Below are 18,485 nucleotides of genomic sequence, written 5' to 3' on the forward strand. Positions count from 1 at the left end.
AGGCAACCATGGCTGGCCTAAAACTTTCTATGTTGATCAGACCATCCTAGAACTCACAGAAGTCCTCACCTGCATCTGTTTACTAAACATCTGTTTATTAAAGTCACTCGCTTTCATACTCCGCCTAAGATTCTGGACTTTTAAAATGTTAGAAACGTTACTGACTATAGGAATTGTGATACTGGACCAAATGGATTTTATATTACTATGAGATGATCATAAGCCCATGGCAACAGAGGGTATAAGGTGATAATGGCTTAAAAGTGGTACATTTGGGTGTGAGACTGACAAGGGTAGAGCTATGGTAGCTAAGAGTTGACTATCAACCTGATAGGCTTTAGAATCACGCAGGAGATAGGTCTTTGTGTATGCCTTTGTGGGATTACGTTGATTTCAGTCATTACATGGAAGGAATTCCTGGCTGGGATACTGGGTATAGAGAACAGGCTCTGAGCAGCAGCAGCAGAATGCATGCATCACTCTCTGTTCCTCATTGCAAATGCAATATGACCAGCTGCTTCAAACTCCTGCCACCGTGAATTCAAATTCCACGATGAATTCTAACACTGAATTTTAAGCCAGAATAAGCCTTTTCTGCCTTAAGAAACTAAGACATATTATCTCTCAGAAATGTCTCCATCCTGATCTCCTTGATCCTGTGCAAATGTTATTTTGCACAGCAAGAAGGATCCTTAAGGGTGATTAAGTAAAGGCTCTCACAGAAGAGTTACCCTGTATCATCCAGGAGGCCCATAGAAATCACAATGCTGATTATGGGAAGGCAGGAGTGTCAGAGTTTGGTCTGAAGACATCAGTGAACTGCAAGCCTTGCATATAAAGGAACAAGCCATAAACTCATGAATAAAGCAGACACCAGAATTTAGAAAAAGAGTCTTTTCCTAAACTTCCAAAAGTAGCTGGCCCGACGGATGGTTGATTTTTATCACAATAGACTTCTGGCCTAACACAATATAATATTATAAATATGAACTGTTTAAGGTACTAAATTTGTATTAATTTGTTAAAGTAACAACAGAAACAAAATATCACTACAACTTAGAAATAAATCATGTATCATCAACTGCCTTGTCAAGGAATAAACTCTGTGTCTATCATTCTTTCTTATAAGAAATGTCACCTGTTTTGGAGTGGGCCAGAGAACCTGGCAATTGTGCCTAGCCAGCCAATCTTGGAATGGTTTTGTTCAATTATTTGAGAGATGGGTCCTCTAGCGTAAGAATAGAGTGCTATAGAACAGGATGTGAGAAGAGACGGTGCTGAGCATAATGAATTAAGTGTCAGTATTAGGGCATAGAAGATGTCAGAACTGCAGCTGGATGGAAATCACATTTCTAGAAGCCCAGTAGAACAATGGGAAATGTATAAGTCTCCTCTAAAGTTAAGTCCAGAAAACCCTCTATGTGCTTTGAAGGAGTGCAGTCATCCCACACTCGACCTTGTGGGTAAGGACTGAAAAGCTTTGCTGCCAGCAGGTCAAGGATTTCATAGTTTTGGGGTAAACATACAGTTTTGAAGGAAATGCCAATATGGAGTATAGACAGGCTTGACTTATTAGTTTAGGAATGGTTAGAATAAAATAAGGTCCTTATTCAAGCACCTATTGGCCCCCAAACACAAATAACATCAAGTACTTCTACGCGGGTGCATATCCACTTTGCAGGTGCATAATCTGTAGCAGTCCTGAGACTTTCTGAGAAGCACATACGCCTCAGAGAAAAGCTGCAACACCATTGTTTTACTTAAGAAGTCTCTACACAGACAGTGCTCTGCCCAGAAAGCTGTGAACTGTTCTATTTCTAGTCTAGCTAGCCTTATGACTCAGATGAAGCCTCCAGCCAAATAGTCATGCCAGATACTTGCTTGGTCTCCCAGGATAGCTGGTAACACGGGACAAGCTAGATGCACGAGGGAGCTCCTGGAGAAGCTTGACAGTTCTCCTCCGCTGCAGTCATGCATTTGGCTGTCTGGCCTTTGTTTCTGTTCTAAGTAGAATAACTTTAATAAAAGTTGGGAAGGTAACTCTTTCCCTACATTTGTAGGGAAGAATATAGTTCTGGTCGATAGGTGAGCCCATAGCATGAGCGATTGCTCATTATTTTGGGAGCTGGGCTGTAGTTACACTGAAAATCCAATTATGGAAGAACTGTTTTGTATCGGGAAAACACAGTTCTTTTTACAACTCTGTTATTAATAGCATAACAGACATCATATCTTATAACTCTTTTTTTTTTTACTGGAAAACATTTAAAACTATATTGAAAGCAAATAAAATAAAATAAAATAAATAAAACCAGATAGGTGTGATTTGGTTCAATAATCAAACAGAAGAAATGGTACAGGGATGTAAAGCCACCTACCCTGCAGATGACAATCCCTTCATCTCATCTTCCTGTCAACATGATCTCTATTAAGACAGGAGCTGGTGGATTATAACCCACAGGCCAAACAGGGGGCCTGCTGCCATCTGTTCTTGTTCATGCTACAAGCTGAAAGTAGCTCTAGCAACAAGTATAAGAATATATTATTACATAGAAGTATTTTGTGGAAACCAGTTGGAGGATCATCCATCCCTTTGGATATTGTCTATGAGGACACTGATCACATGGTTTACCACAAGATCACAAGTAAGAAATAGTCACTCTCTGGTGCTTCACAGCATAGATGCTGCCCCTAGATTAGAAGTTGGAGCTACAGAACCAGGGTACCAGCATCCTGCACCATATGCCTACACCTGCTCCCTTAGCTCTATACACATTACAGGTGGCTGCAAGGGCTGAACAGGATGTGAAGGTCAGCCCTGGACTCCTGCTGAGGTAAGCATCCTGAGTATTCTAACTGCTGTTATGATGATCATGATTTCACTAATGTGTCTTCCCCAGGTGTGACACTCTACCTACTTCAACTTTTCTGGACATTATGGTTGACGGTAACTCACAGTTTCACCAGCTTTAGAAATGATCTTCCCATTAACTGGTCAGAAAACTTTTAAAAAGTGTCCCAGTCTTCTTTCCAAATGAAGACATCCAACAACTACTGTGACACAATACTGCCTATTAATTACAAGTTTACAACTCAAAGAAAAATCATTTTTAAAATCAATTATCTTCTTCTATCCTCGTGTCTCAAATACATTTCCAGAAATGTGTCCCAGAAAGAAACTTTGGCCAGTGGGATGATCTATTCTAGATCTGGTTACCTCCTTGACAGTTAAACCAGGATTCCAGAGGCCACATACAAGGCCACTGTCAATCAAGTGATCATTTGCTCACGTACACTTAGACATCTTTATGTTAATTCACCTAAAGATTCATGGAAGCAAGAGATTTTCAACTCATTAGTCTAATCTAAGTTCCAAAATAATTTCTAGTCATGAAAGTGGACAGCTTTCCATAAGTTTCCTTGATCAGAGTGTCTTTATTTCACTTAGAAAGACCGCAAATACATCCAGTTAATGTATTAAATATGAAAAGGCTTGCTGAGGAGACTCAATTTATTAATGATTCAGTAGAACTTCCTAAAACATCTATTTGGAATTCATTTATAATTTATTTCACAGCTTAGCTTCGGTTCCCACAGGGCAAATATTTATCAAATATTACTCTGTTCTAAATCCCACCTTTGTATTTTCTCACAGATGAATATTCTTTGCCCCTGAATACAGTCTAAACTTCCTTAAAGTACCCATCCATCTACTGTAGTTTAATGTGCATTTCCTGATAAAATGACAGTAATGGGTTTTTGGATACAGCAGAGTGCAGTGTGCAGCCAAACAAAAGAATAATTACTAAACATAATGGCTGTCTCCAAATTGAACAAGAAGCAGCAAGTCTATCATAAATATTTATTAGAGAGTAACCATGGTAATTAATAAGTCCAGACATCAACATAAAAGGAATAAAATGTCACCTTAATATCCAATCATGGCAAGTAAAACCTCACTACTGACCTCCTGGAGAGACAGAGTTGGCCAAACAGATAGTCTTAGAATGAAAACCAAATAGTCAGCCTAAGAGTAGAGTGAAATGACAAGAATGTGACCTTAAATTTGGCTGCAGACCATGCATTCCTGAAGTAGTGACAGGGTCTCAACAGCTTATCCCTGCTGCCAGCTAAAGTCAATATATATATATATATATATATATATATATATATATATATATATATATATATATATTTGTGTGTGTGTGTGTGTATACACACATATATATATACATATATATACATATATATGTATGTATATATAACCTTGGCCCTGAGTTTAATTCTCTGAAACTAGGTTGATGTTTCTTAAGCTCTCTTCATCAATCATAAGGCAGAGACAAAAACTTCTTAAAGATGTTGTTGTGACAATACAGCTGTGGAGGTACACTGGATAATACACTGAGTCTAGAGTCCAGAATGACGGCGCATTCCCCAGTGAGTGGTTTGCTGTGTCTGGCATTGCAGTGTCTATAACTCCTGGAACCTTTACCGGTGTGTCCACTATGGTCCTTTCATTTACTTCTGTAATAGCTACACACCAGTGAAGAGACATTACCAAACTAACTGCAAAGCTAAGAGGGTCAGAACAAGAAGCCAAGCTCAGATCAAGCTGAGGCATTTCTTGACACCTTCTGCAGAATCAGATTTCTAACAGAGTATTAGTTAGGAAAGGGCTGAGAATGGGGGAAAAATTTACACATATTCAACTGATAGAACCCCAAAGTACATTCAGTGCTCCCCTCTCCTTCACTCCTCTGTTCACGGGGCTAGTGTCTATTATCGGCCAATAATTAAAAAGTATTAGAAAGAAACTGGCTTTGCAGGAGAAACATCATAGAATGCTGAGATCAACACACCAACTGAGGAATGTAGGAATTGCCAAGAAAGGAGATCAAAAAGCTTCAAATACTTTCTCACCAGCCAAAGACCTTCAGCCTCTGTACACAAGAGATCAGAGAAAAATCCCGCCCTCATTTTAATGCCTTTCCTCTGGAGGGACATTGAGGAATGGATTTTGAGTTAATACTTTTGACTCTTGTGTTTTGTTAGAAAATGATCAGTTCACAGATCTGTGCCTCATAGGGCAAGACAAGTATGTACCCATCTGTGGGACTGGCTGAAGGAAGGAAGGGAGTAGAGACAAGTTCTGCCAAAAATAGGCAGCAAAAAAATTGGCCAAGGTTATGTGTGAGACTCAAGACATTTAAATATATTCCAAAACTAGTACCTTTTGGTAGACTGCATGCTATATAAGGTAGCCACTTACAAAAAACACGTTTTAATTTAACTCTAAAATCCTAAAGGCCTTCTATTATTCTAAAGACCACAGAGATAATAATTGTGGCTTTAATACTTTCACAAGTACTGCATATTCTTTTTCTTCCCAATAAGGAGAGTTTCCATGAATTACAAAGAATAACAACAAAAATGAAATATTGCATTGCAGTGATCAGCTAAATACTAAATGTTTGTTCAAAAGATTTTAAAACCTCAATGCTGAGATGGTAAATGAGAAATCTAATAAACTCACCCAAGGAGATAAATTTTTTTAAATTATATTTTAAGATAATAAATAGGTTAATTCAAGACGTTCATATAATAAGCTGGCAGCAAATAAGTGGAAGGCAGAATACATTTCTTAGGGATATCAATAAAATATTTCTTTAATAAAAATCTAGATCATTTTTGTATGTTATTAAAACCAAAATGCAATAAATTTAAAATGAAAGCTAGTAACTAAACATGACAGTTATACATGTAAATCTATTTGAGAATTTTTATTGTAGAGCCAATGTGAGTAGGCATGTGCTGCCACCCCGAGTGCCGGGAAGAAACAATGAGTCCAAGTGAGACTGGGATACCACACTTACAATGGAATTTAAGACACAATGTTGCTGCCTATTTTATGGGAGACAACAGTTACTTGGTTCATGAACATACTTGTTACTTTATTTGTCAGATGAACAAAGAATCCCGCCATGTGTGGTGCTAATATGCACTGGTACAGCCCCACTCTTGCCTCTGCATTTTATCAGACCCATGTACCTGCAACTGTATCAAATGAATTATTCAAATGAAAGATAAAGCAAATGAAGTAAAGTTTCCTTTTAATTGTATCAAACTGACACAAACAAATACATTTTTGATATAATGCCTATTTAAATCAGTTTACTTCACTGGTTTTATTACTATGAAAACAAACTGTGCTTGGATTAAAAAAATTTGTTTTTAACCGTTATTCCTTCCAAAATATAATGAAGTCAAGCTGACAAATGCTTTCTGCTCTCTGTATGAAAAAGACCAAATGAGTCTATCTTAGAAAATTTCATTTCAAAGCTGTGTCTTCAACAAGAACAATACAGAAATCTGCTCATCAGCTCCCTTGATTCAGCTCTGGCTTTTTGGCTACAGTGACCAAAATTCATTTTGGTTTTCTTTATATCCAAAGAAGAAAATAAAGACTCATAGAAATCATGACAATGGGTTCAAGAAAAATGTGATAATGCCAACAAAAAGGAGAAAAAAATCCTTTTTTTTTTTTTTTTTTTTAAGGAAGAACTTACACAATGTCTAAGTAGAAATGTCTTAGGAATCTCTCTCAGTCATGGTCCTGTTCAGCCCAGAGATTGCCTAATTGACATGAAAATACCCTAAGACATGCAAAAGAGAAGAAAGCAGCTATAGTTTTCAAAGCATCACCGTGTACCTGCTCTGTGAGCTACATGGTCTCTTGTCTCAAGAAAACTATTTCCATCCTCTACTTGAAGGAAGTCATCAAGACTAGATCCATAATGGCTTTTCTCCACAGAAAAAGTTTTCTCCAGTGCAAACCTACTCTGCATTAGAATTGAAAACTGAGGAAGATGAAGGAAACAAGATGGGGGAGGCGCAAGAAATACTGGGGAGCCGATATAATAAGTAAAGATGTACCTTTACTCTGTAGTCATCAACGTCTGCAATGGTGGCCACACGAATTAACCGTGGGTTCCGTTTGTCCACAGCTTCCAACTTCATGTTTGGCAAAAAACCATGTGGAGCCCTCTGCAACATCACAGCACGAGAAGTTAGTGAAGCCGACGATTCAGGTGCCCACAAAATCACAGCATAAGAAGTCAGGGAAGCCGGCAAGCCAGGTGCCCACCATATCACAGCTCAAGAAGGCAGGGAAGCCAGCAAGATGGCAGGGAAGCCAGCAAGAAGTCAGGGAAGCCGGCAAGCCAGGTGCCCCAGCAGCGTGGTGGTGGTGCAAACACACAGATCTTTAACAAAATTGGGATTTAGTTTTAAGAGCATATAGGATTCTATGCACATTCGCAAATCAGTATTATGGAAATTTATTAGAAAGAAAAAATTTGGGCACTTTCGAGATAACTATAACACGAAGACAGATTCAGTTATGAATTTTATCAATATAATTATATCAAGGTTTGAAAGTTTCTTAACTACAGTCTACTCATTTAGATTTTTTTCTGAAATCAATATAAAATAGGATTGTTTACTATTATTTTTACTGCCCATTTAAACTGTGTGTCTTAAAAGGCACTCCATTTACTTAGCACATCACTTAAAAAAGATAAACACAGTGCTTTCTAAATTTAAACTTTAGTATACTCTTAGAGAAAAGCTGCTTAGGGCTAACTTAAGAATTCTCTTAAAATCTAACCACGATGTAACTTAAAAGACACAAGTTCCTCTTTCACCAACTCGCCTATGACTTTAGGTCTGAGTTTTAAAATATTTGGGACCAAGACTCCATAAAGGCAAGAATACAAACAATAAAGGAAATAAGATGGGGAGCCCATTGGGTGCGGTGAGTGTACTAAGAAATGTAGTGGTCAAATGTGAGACGACTCCAAAGGTTTTTATGGGTTAGTGGAGGCTTTCCTTCAAAAGCCCTTTCATGTGAAAAGTGTTCAGCTGACTTTACGGGGAAATGAAATCACACTGAATCCCTCAAGTCTAGCAGTGGCCACAAGAAAATAAAACTCTATTAATGTGTGAGTTATAAATAGTTAAGCCATTGAAAGCATTGCTATGCCTACTAAATGGACTGTGTCCATACAATTAGGTGTCTAAAAAGTTTTCTTTTCTCCCCCAGATTGGTATCCTCCACAAGGAATGTAATCGTTCCACATTGTAGACGCCAAATGTACATATTTGAGCTGAATCCAAGATAACCCATGACAGACCCTAGAAGGTTTTGTAGCTAAATATTTCTATCATCTTAATTCATTCTCTAGGAAAATCAAATGAAGATTTGGAAAAAGGCAAGAGAGAAAGAGAAGCCACCAGACATTTGGCACATTTGCTACTCAAGCTTTGACAGCTTGAAACTCCTGTAGCCTGGGACCCCAGACTTCATTCTTCTGTGTATCTACATCCAGCTATTAGATTCTCTCTTAGAAAAATAAAACAGTGTTTTGTTTTGAATCTTGTCTAGTCACCAGAATGATTAAAAGTAAGCTTTTAATCCCAGCGCTTGGGAGCCAGAGATCGCTGTGAACTTGAGGGCATCTTGGTCTACATAGAGAGTTCAATGTTGCACCATTAATCAAAAGCAAAGCAAATTGGTTATGAAATCATCACCTGGATTTAAGAACTAGAGTCAGGTAGAGCGGCGGCAGCAGTCAGCCTCACTCACTTCATGTATGTGAGTGGGCACCACAGGAACTCACCGTGTTAAAGGCCTTGGCAGGGACTGCCTTCGCTTGAGTAGCTTGCAGGTAGTCTGTCCAGGAAAACTTATCTGGATGAGGATAACCTGAGGAAACACACACACATACACACACACACACACACACACACACACACACACACACACACACACACAGAGGTCAGAGGATTCCACACAGATCCTCAGGTACTATGAACAACACTGTCACCTAAAGACTCACTCTGTATCATCAGAAGTTTATATTCTCTTGCTTCAGTCTTACTCTCAGAAGTTTAGATTCTCTTCTGCTAATCTCTGAGAGGACCAAGCCAATGTGTATAAGCACTCACTGACTACTTCATGAGTTCACTCACCTAGGCCAGGTGATTTTGCCAGGTCTTCCTAGACCTAAGTGGCAGTCAGAACTCTGACTACTAAGAGTTAGGCTTCTTAGGACTCAGAGAAAACCTAGACTCACCCGTCTGACCTTGTGCCATGAAGCTGAAGAAAGGTTCTAAGAATCTTTCCAACCCCTCCATTGTTGAGGTCTATTCTTGTTACTAAAGCTGTGTACCTACAGTGTTGCAAGATAGCTATACGTACCATTGCATTTTATTTTATGTGTTCTGGGTTTCTGAGACTGGCTTACACTATGTAACCTTAGTGGTCACCTCCTGAAGGTGGAGACTACTGGGAGAGGGGACATATGGGAAGCAGCCTACCACCAATTTTAGAAGCATACATAACAAATGTTTAAATACATACTGCACATTTAAAGGCACACATTTGATACTAGCAATACAGCAACCTAATTTGCTTTTGCCAAGTATGTTGGTATTTTTGACGTAACTGTTCTTTTATTATTAACTGCCCCTTGTCAGAGATGTATTTGTGTTGTGTTATTATTCTCTTCTATCCTTCATTTCTAGTATTAATTAATTTATTACATTTATTTATTAGTGTTTTCTCTCCCCCTCTCATTGCACTAATCTTACTGTCATCCAATTAGTTTTATTTTAAAGTTGTTTTAATGAACAGAATTGCAAAATGTTGATTTTTATTTTCTTAATGAATGAGAGTATTCCATATTATAAAGCTATCATTGTTGCCCCTGAATACAGTACTGGAAAAATGTCTACAGCTGTGTGAATGAGTGCTCTTTTATTGCTACTTATAGAAGTTACAGCTAAATCATTATCCAGATGTGTAAGAGGTATTTCAGGAAGTTAAGAGTTTGTGCTTAAATATTTAAAATACCAAGTCTGAAGAGGGAATAGGAAGGTAGAGTTGATATGAGGGAGAAATGAGAAACACTGGGAGGTTTTAATTTTGGATTGGGAAGAAGAATCACACAGAAGGAGAGGGAGGGAAGAAGGGAGGGAGGGAGGGAGGGAGGAAAGGAGGGAAGAGAAATGAGTAATCCTAAGAAAGACATAAGGAGTAATATTGTTCTATACTTATCTGAAATTACACATAGACACAATACACATAAACACGCTAAGCACACATATACACACAGAGGCACACACAGAAAACACTATGGTTGATAATGCTTACCCCAAGAGCCATTGACAATCTAACAAAACTCTAATTGCAGGTATGAGAAATGTCCTATTGAGTCACTGGTCAGTGGAGTCTAAGAGACTCCCAGAACAGTGCAGGCTCTTGCCTCTGTGCATGGTAGCCTCCCAGAAGGTGAAGGTATGTCCCTGCAGCTGAAAACACCGAGTGTTTCAGACATAGGACTCAGATATGAGATTTCTTTCTGGTGTAACAGGAAACCAACAAAAAGCTCAACATGTGTGGGTTGAAAAGCTTACAATTGATGTGCAGTGATACATTCTGGCTATGTTATTCAGAAATCTCTCTCTCTTTTTTTCCCAACCAAATACACAGGACAGTTTGGACAGAAGTAAGAGAAGAGGGAAATGATATAATCATATTTTAATCTTAAAAGATAAATTATGTTTTACAAGCCCATGATGGTATACTAAAGTTTTCATGAACTTCTGTCTAATTTTCCCGGTATTGCTGATTACATTCCTTCATTTTTAAACATTTTATAAAGAGCATTATTTAGAGAATGTAAGTCAAGCAGATGCCTGAATACTATTCACAATCTATGTATAGTCAGATCTAGATCCAGACAAGTGTGTCCTGGAGCCTTTCTCCTTATAAGCACCCCATTATCTCTTCCTTCTGCTCAGCGTTCTCCTCCAGAAAAAGCCCATTCCCCTACAACAAAAGGCTGGCATTGCATTGCTGCCTCTGTGTTACCCCATACATAAACCCCATCAGGCAGGTAGGGCCCATGTGTAGCAAATATATGGCACTCTATGGTACTTAGTGTGTACCTGTAGTGTACATAAAATTCATCTCCTGATAGGTTGGCCTTTAATATTTTGATGTTCAGGAGTGACAAATAGCAGAGCTCAGAGGATGCTGGAGCATACCTTCCTACAGTTCTGAGCAGAATTCCAGCATAAAGGTATTTTCCGTTGCTGCTACTTGTCTTAGAAGTACCATGGGAACAGGATGTCATTACTTCATCACACTGGCTAGTGGTACAACTAGAAAGAATCCTGAATAATACTAATCGATAGCCATCTGGTTAGGATTGGTAATGCCATACAAATAAGGGAAATATACCATTCGGATGTTCGTTCCATATAAGGACGGCGCAACTAAGATCAGATTCAGACTCTTCATAAGGGGATTGATCCTTGGTTATTTTTTTTTCTCCAGAAACCTAAGCAGAAACTTGTTTTAGCCCCTGTAATACTGATCTGAATATACTGGAATCAAAAGGCGGCAGCACAAGTCCTAACTAACTCCCTGGCCTAGGTGACCTTCCCATGGAAACGTATGATAACCGTCATTATTCTTACAGACAATGAAAGACTCAGAAGTTACAGGACGCTAGTCAGCATAAACATGATGGGCAGCTGCTCCACTTAATAATCAATAGTAAAAGGGATCTTCTGATAAGGCGTGGGTCCAACCAGGATAAAGGAAATTCAGACCATAAACATGTATGTCGAATGAACTAAGTACCAGGTTAACATGACCCACTCATCCAAGTAGTATGGATGGTGGATAATGCCAAGGGAAAGCCGTTTATTACATAACATCATACAAGGAAACAAAGCACTCCATACTCTGCTTCACACAAGAACACCATGCTTTGTTCTTCTGAGAAAAAAAAAAAAAAGAGAGAGAGAGAGATGCCTGACATTTTATGTGACTCATCCAAAGGGAAACAAGTCAAAGTGAGATCAACACTGGAGCTCCTTTCTCCTGACTTGTTGCGCTGAGGCTGAGTGCTGTTATACCCCTGTAAGATGTCTCCCCAAGACTCTGTTCAAGAGAAATTACTGAGAAAAATTAGGATGGTGGGTCTAGTAGCAGCTAAGCTCTGGATGGTTTGTCCTCTTATTCTGAGTGTAGATTACCCAAAATGCCTAGCAGACAACACTTATTGTCGCTCTGTTTTAGATTTTGAAGAGAATTAAAGGAAGCCTGATGCTCACCTCAGCGTGCAGGCCTCTGGCAAGAAAGCCATTCCAAACAGAAAGCAGCACAGTTTCTATATGTGGAGGAAGGGGAAATGGGGGAGGTGGGATATTCATGGACCACAGATCACGTGATCACTAATGATCCCATGCCAACACTGTATGATTGCGAGCTAGCATGTGATTTCAGAAGCCTTAATCCCTAGAAAGCCTCAGATAATGAATCTGAAAAAGAATCAGGTTTCAGATTCACTTTGTTCTTTAAAACAGCAAACGTTAGAACAAAGCTCTTGTATTTAGAGTGCCAGTGATGCCAGAAGCCTCCAGTGCCTATTGAGCTCCACACAATTAAAGAAGGGGGTGAAAACCTTCAGGCAAAGTAACTAAATAAACCTAGTCACAGGCTGTCAGATCTGTCACCTGGTCACCCACCACTCTTTGATCTATCATTTGGAGAATTGTGCCTCTGGCTTTTGTCAAGACAGATTTTGTTAATTTTTTTTCTGTTTTGTTGTTGTTATTATTTGTTTGTTTTTTTTTTAAAGATAATGCCTCATGTAGCTCAGGCTAGCCACAAACCTCCAGCTATCCTCCTGTCTTCTGAGTGCTGAGACAGGTGTGAACTACCTTATTCAGTTCAGAGAGCTCATTCTGTAATTGTTTTGTTCAAAATACAGCTGAGTTGAAATTGATGCAGAAAAAAAATTAAGAAGTGAACAGAACTCAGAATCTAGTGAAACCACCAACAAGTAACGAGTCTGCGCAGCTTTTGCTAGCACTGAACTTGACCTTGCCTGCTGTCTGCTTCTTATGAATTGTAACCATTCAGGTCAGTTAACCAGCATCCTTGTTCTCTCCCACCTAAACTTTGAGTAAAAATCTGTAGTTGTTCTGTCTTTGTTCCCCCCTCTCATTAACTACATAATATTCCACTCAGAGTTCTTCTATGACTGACCTGACTGTTCTCTTACTTCATTACTGAATTTGTTCCTTGTTAAAGCCTCAGGCCCCAACTGTTCTTCACACTTAATTTGTGCGCAGTTGGTAGCGTTTAAGTTAATTAATTAATACCCTAACTATCCATGGCAGTGAACTACACATTTAGGAACTAGCTTATTACTACCAATGCAATAATTCTTTGAGCCATATATAATTAGTACATTTCAGAAACCCAATAAGACATTTCTTTTTAGCATGAATTTTGCTATTTGCAATTTAAGTCTACAGGGAAATCACAATGTAGTTACTCACTATCAACAACATTTCACGTGTTCTACAAATGTCTAAACTATCTTAGATATCCAGCTGAGACGTGGTTTTGGAAATAGAGAGAAAGCACTGCTGTTATTCTTGGAGAGTCAGTTCTAGGGTCTCCCTTGGTTTTAGGAATTGTAGTCATCATCTCAGGAAATCTCCTCAATTGAGCATTTATTCACAAGCTTAAGTGTTAGACTTAGTTTTTAAATGCAGAAATAAACATTCACTCTTACTGTGCTCCTCTAGAAGTGCAGCCAAACATTAATAGAGACATTTACAACTTTTAGTGCAAATTCATTTGTGTATCTGTGAGTCATGAGAGGCTGCCACATGTGAGCAGAAGCTAAAGGATAGCATGTGGTAATCAGCTCTCTTAGGCTAGAACTCAGGTCAGCAGGCTTGATAGCAGGGTCCTTTCCCTGCAGAGCTAGCTAAATGGCCCCAATAACGGTGTTTTTAAAGGAGTGATTAATAACAGAAAAATTGTCTAATTAATTGCAAAGAATGCACTACTCAAACCCCGATGATAGGAAATCGAGTGTGGGCGTTCTTGAGTGTGTGTATACAATCCCTTGGGAGACAGCAAAATATGTATAGCATGGAGTGCCAAGGATTCAAGATGTTTTCTTCTGGGAAGAAACGGCAACTTTGGACTCCTCTGCAGTTAGTTATGGTCCTCTGCCTCATGGTAACTAACGCAGGTAAGGACAAAGAACAGCTCAAGGTCAAAGTAAAAAGTCACTTCTGAAGTCGGCCACTAAATCCTCCTAGCCAGCATGTGCAACCACCAGATTAGGTTATTCCCAAGGAACTGGAGAAGTCTTAGCCCCTTAGCAACTGAAAAAAAAAAAAAAAACCAACAACAACAACCACCAAAAAAAATCCCCACTACTAATCAGAATCAGCTTGATTGTGCTGTGGGACAAAGTAAAGATGCTTAATGTGTTAAAAAAAAAAAAAAAAAAAAAAAACCACTAAGATCTTGAAGTGGTTTCGAGCCCTAATTAGATCACAGTTAACTAAGTAAAGGGGACTAGCAAAAGTGTTTTTACATGGTAGGAATGACTAGGAGGGAAAAACAAAAGGCAACAAAAATAGCAAATTTTGCAGCTGGAGCACTATAAATATAATGCTATTTAAGCAAAATAATAAAGCACAACTAATACAGTAATATAAAGTCACAGTGAACATAGATTAAAAGCCAATAGGTTGCGTCAACAAATATTTCTGGAAGTGTGAAAGGCAAGTCAGTGAATGAAAACTGACCCAACATAACTATGAAAGACCAGACATAAATCCGTTAAAGAGAATGCCAATAACAAATGAGGAATTTATGAGAATCCATAAACTACTGCAGACACATCTTCAGGCAGCACCGTGGGGCCAAAAGCAGATGGCTGCTTCAAGTTCTGACAGGCACTGTTAGACCTATGTACACATTCTAGGGGTCTGAGTTTTCCACATCCTGATCAACAGTTTCTAATTAAGTTATGGTCAAGATGACAAGCAAGGTTGGTCATCACATATCCACCCCTTGTCAACAGGACATCTTCTCATGTCATGCTTAATCTCCAAATGAAAACAGTAATACAAGTTGTAATCTCACCTAACATGATAGAACTATCCCACCATGCTTCTCCATAATGGAATCCCTACTGCACTCTAATCTGGCCTACTGTTGCCAATTCTTTCATTGCCTTCATTATAGATTCATTACTACCTCTAAAGATCTTGCAAACAGCAGCCTTGATCTCCTTGCCCTTCTAACTTCTCATTAATATTCTTATACTACACTACAGTATACTATACCCATCCCATGTCAAACTCTTGTTCTCCAGAACTTAAAGATAGCAAATACATTATACAAATGATATACAAACCACAAACCACATACCACCATATAATTCTCTCTACAACGCACCCTTCCTCTTTCTGGATAGGCATTACCTCTTTGATTAACAACTTTGTTATTCTTTATAATCATCACAGATTCATTTAGCAAATGAACCCCCATCTCTGTCTTCTACTAGCTCTACTGTCAAGGAAGGCAGCCCTTTCCCCCACATAATGTACATAGCAGTTTACAGTGCTCTATATAAAGTAGGATCCATGAGTTCTCGGTAGCACAAAGCAGAAAGTGAAAGAAGCAAACAGCGGTCAGGGAAGAAGAAAGCAGCTGACACACATGGGAGGACACGTGGTACTTGAACATCACCACTTAGCGAGCATTGTGCTGATCAGTCTAATCAATATCAGCAAATGCTAGGAACTAGTGAGTATAGATTGGGTCAGAGATAGAATATTTGTATAATCTTGGAGTAATTCCCCATCAGATATGGATTCATTTCACCAGGGATAGAGTAATTGTTCAGTGGAGAAACTTGAGTCACTCTCCTACCGTCCTGTAACCAGGTTACCACTAACAGGAAGAGATAGTGTGCCATGCATGCACCTGTCAGGACACAATGGGAACAAGCATGGCCATTGACATGGCTTCTGAGATGTCTGACATCCTGCAGAAACGACAAGGACTCATCTAATCATGAGGAAGCTTATGTCAAATCTGGGAGGAGGAGCACTGTGCAACTAACTGAGGTCCTCAAAAATGTGGAGCGTGTAAACAAGGAAGTGAAGAACGTTTGCATTAGTGAAGGATGCGCAGGAGACAAGAATGTAGTGTGTGCTCCCGGGTGATCTGCATGTTTTCCCGTTTGTTTGTTTTCCTGTAGAGGATATAACTTATGGTGGGAGGCATAAGTTTTGATTTTGGCAGTTTAACATCATTTAGTTTGGCAGGGAGGTCTTTTTTTTTTCTCTTGATCCCACACTGCTCAAAATAACCAAAATGTCTATGAATTAAGGTAAAACCTCTTAAAAGGCCATCAGAAAGCTATCTGAGGACTCTCAGCATCACTTCTTGCCTCATCTCCTCCTTCCCACAACCTGACCCTGTAGCCATGTGTGTTAGCCCTGGAGTGCTTCACTCTGTGCATGCAGGGGCTTTCAGCCATTTTGTCTTGCCTCTACTTCCTTCCGCCCAATAGTCCTTCATATGGCAACAGATTTCACACGCCCATCAGAGACTGATTCTGAATGCTTTTTCTATTGAAAAGCTCTCACTCCATGTGCCTAGTGCTGCCCTGGACATTGTCCTTCTGCTGCACTTAGAGGTCCGAGGGTAAGACTTTGTGTAGCCTGTTGTAAGAGGAGGGCAACAAAGTTCTTGAAGTGCCCTGAAAAAAATCAGCTTGGAGGTCAACAGTGCACAAAGACAGGTTTCTTCATCTCTCTGGACAACATGTGTCCACAAAACAAAAATCGACCCAAATGTCACAAAGTCTCTCAGAAACAGGCAAGTGTGGGGAAGTCTCTAGCACACTGGGCAATTGAGAAAAATGAGACCCAAAATATCAGATTTCGCATCATACCAATTATGTCAGTTAGAAAGACAGAGGAGTGTCAGTCAAGATGCCAAAAAATAGGAAACCCCATGCTCAAATCAATGCATGTGATGTAGATCCATGGAAAACAGCAGGGTTGGTCCTCCAATAATTTAGAAGGACTAATAATTAGGCTCCAGAATTATCCAAAACCTACCACCCCAGCTACAACACTGTGAGAACCACAGGCCTGTGTTCAAACAAAACCAAATATTCATAGTAGTATTATTCGAAATACACCTTAAGTAGAAATAACCTGAATGCTTCCCAATGGAAAAACAGTTCAGTAAATTGTATTTTATCCATTTAATATAGGCTAGATGACATACAGCTGTAAGTACATTGTGGATAAAACTAAGACACTACTATGTTCAAGGAGAGCAGCCACACACAAAGGCAATTTTTTTTGTTTGTTTGCAAAAAAATATCTAGGACAGGTACATTTGTAAAAACTCAAAAAGTAAATTGGTGGTTGTCATGACTGTAGAAAGATGGAAGGTTGGAGAATAATGGGTAACTACTGGGAATTTCTTTCTGGGGTAGTGAGAGTGTTGTCAGAATGTACGTGGTAATGGTTACACAACTCTGTAAATATGGTAACAATATTGACGAGGTACACTTTAAATGGATGACTAATGCAGCTGGTGGTTTTTACTTCAATTAAGCTGTTAGAGAAATAATAGACTTGTCTTTTAGAAGAAGATTCTCAATTCTCTCCATCCTATATCACTGAGAAGACCCTGAGAACCCATGTACTGAGCCCAGCTTGATGGACATGCAGTAAGCACTCCAAAGTGAGTAGCAGTGTTTGCAGAGACCCTCCAGCCTTGGCTAGGCCTTCAGGAGAGCAGCCCATACTGCCAGCAGGCTCATTCATCCTGACAGTCTCCATGGCTGGGAGGGTTTCCTGCCAATCTGCCCACTTTGTGAGGGTAAACTAGAGAGCAGGGTCTTCTCATTAACTACAGAACAGCCTGCCACATAGCCTGTTGAAGAAAGTCTCTTCATGCTCTTCGATCTGATGAGCAAGACACACTGTGTGATAGAGAACAGTGTAAATTCATACACAGACATGTTTTTATAAATGGTAGTTCCCTTCCAGCAACCAGAATAAGAAAGAAAAAGTAGAGCTGCCATCTATGGTATATTCTTCATTTAATTTTAAGTTTAGTTTTATCCTTATAATTAGCATACAAAGTAACAAGTTTCCAGATGTTATTTTCATACATTCTGAGTTTTGGTTAGTAGATTAACCAACTCCTCTTCTCTGTGCCTCTGCCCCTTTCCCATGCTCCCTTGCTCTTGTTTCAACTTTCATCGCCCATGTGTTCTGTGAGCCTTCTCTTCCTCCTTCCCTACAGCCCTACCCCTTTTCCCCTCCCCTGGGCCCCCTTCTAGTTTCCTGGCCTCTGCCCACACTACAAAATTATTTTTTAGCTTTCCAGAGGTAGTCCACTGATATTTCATCAAACACTGCTGATAGCTTTACTTAACAAAAGGAGCAGATTTACCCTGTTTATCAATCAGGAGCTGATTCCTTACTGAACACTACCTGCCCCTCAGATGCCACAGCTCTTTGTGAGGCATGGCTGTCCTTGTGGAGAGAAGCACTACTTCTTC

General features: G+C 39.3%; 1 protein-coding gene across 1 annotated transcript in view; it reads right to left on the reverse strand.

The window, feature by feature from the left end:
• L3mbtl4 (L3MBTL histone methyl-lysine binding protein 4) overlaps positions 1–18,485 on the reverse strand; it is a 373,346-nt gene that overhangs the window by 253,802 nt on the left and 101,059 nt on the right. Inside the window, exons 9-10 of the mRNA XM_034483726.2 lie at positions 8,679–8,764; positions 6,934–7,044 (exon numbers count right to left, since the gene is read on the reverse strand). Coding sequence (XP_034339617.2) covers positions 6,934–7,044; positions 8,679–8,764 — 197 coding nt within the window. The remainder of the gene's footprint in view (positions 1–6,933; positions 7,045–8,678; positions 8,765–18,485) is intronic.

Source organism: Arvicanthis niloticus, chromosome 21 (assembly GCF_011762505.2).
Source record: "Arvicanthis niloticus isolate mArvNil1 chromosome 21, mArvNil1.pat.X, whole genome shotgun sequence".
NCBI lineage: Eukaryota > Metazoa > Chordata > Mammalia > Rodentia > Muridae > Arvicanthis > Arvicanthis niloticus.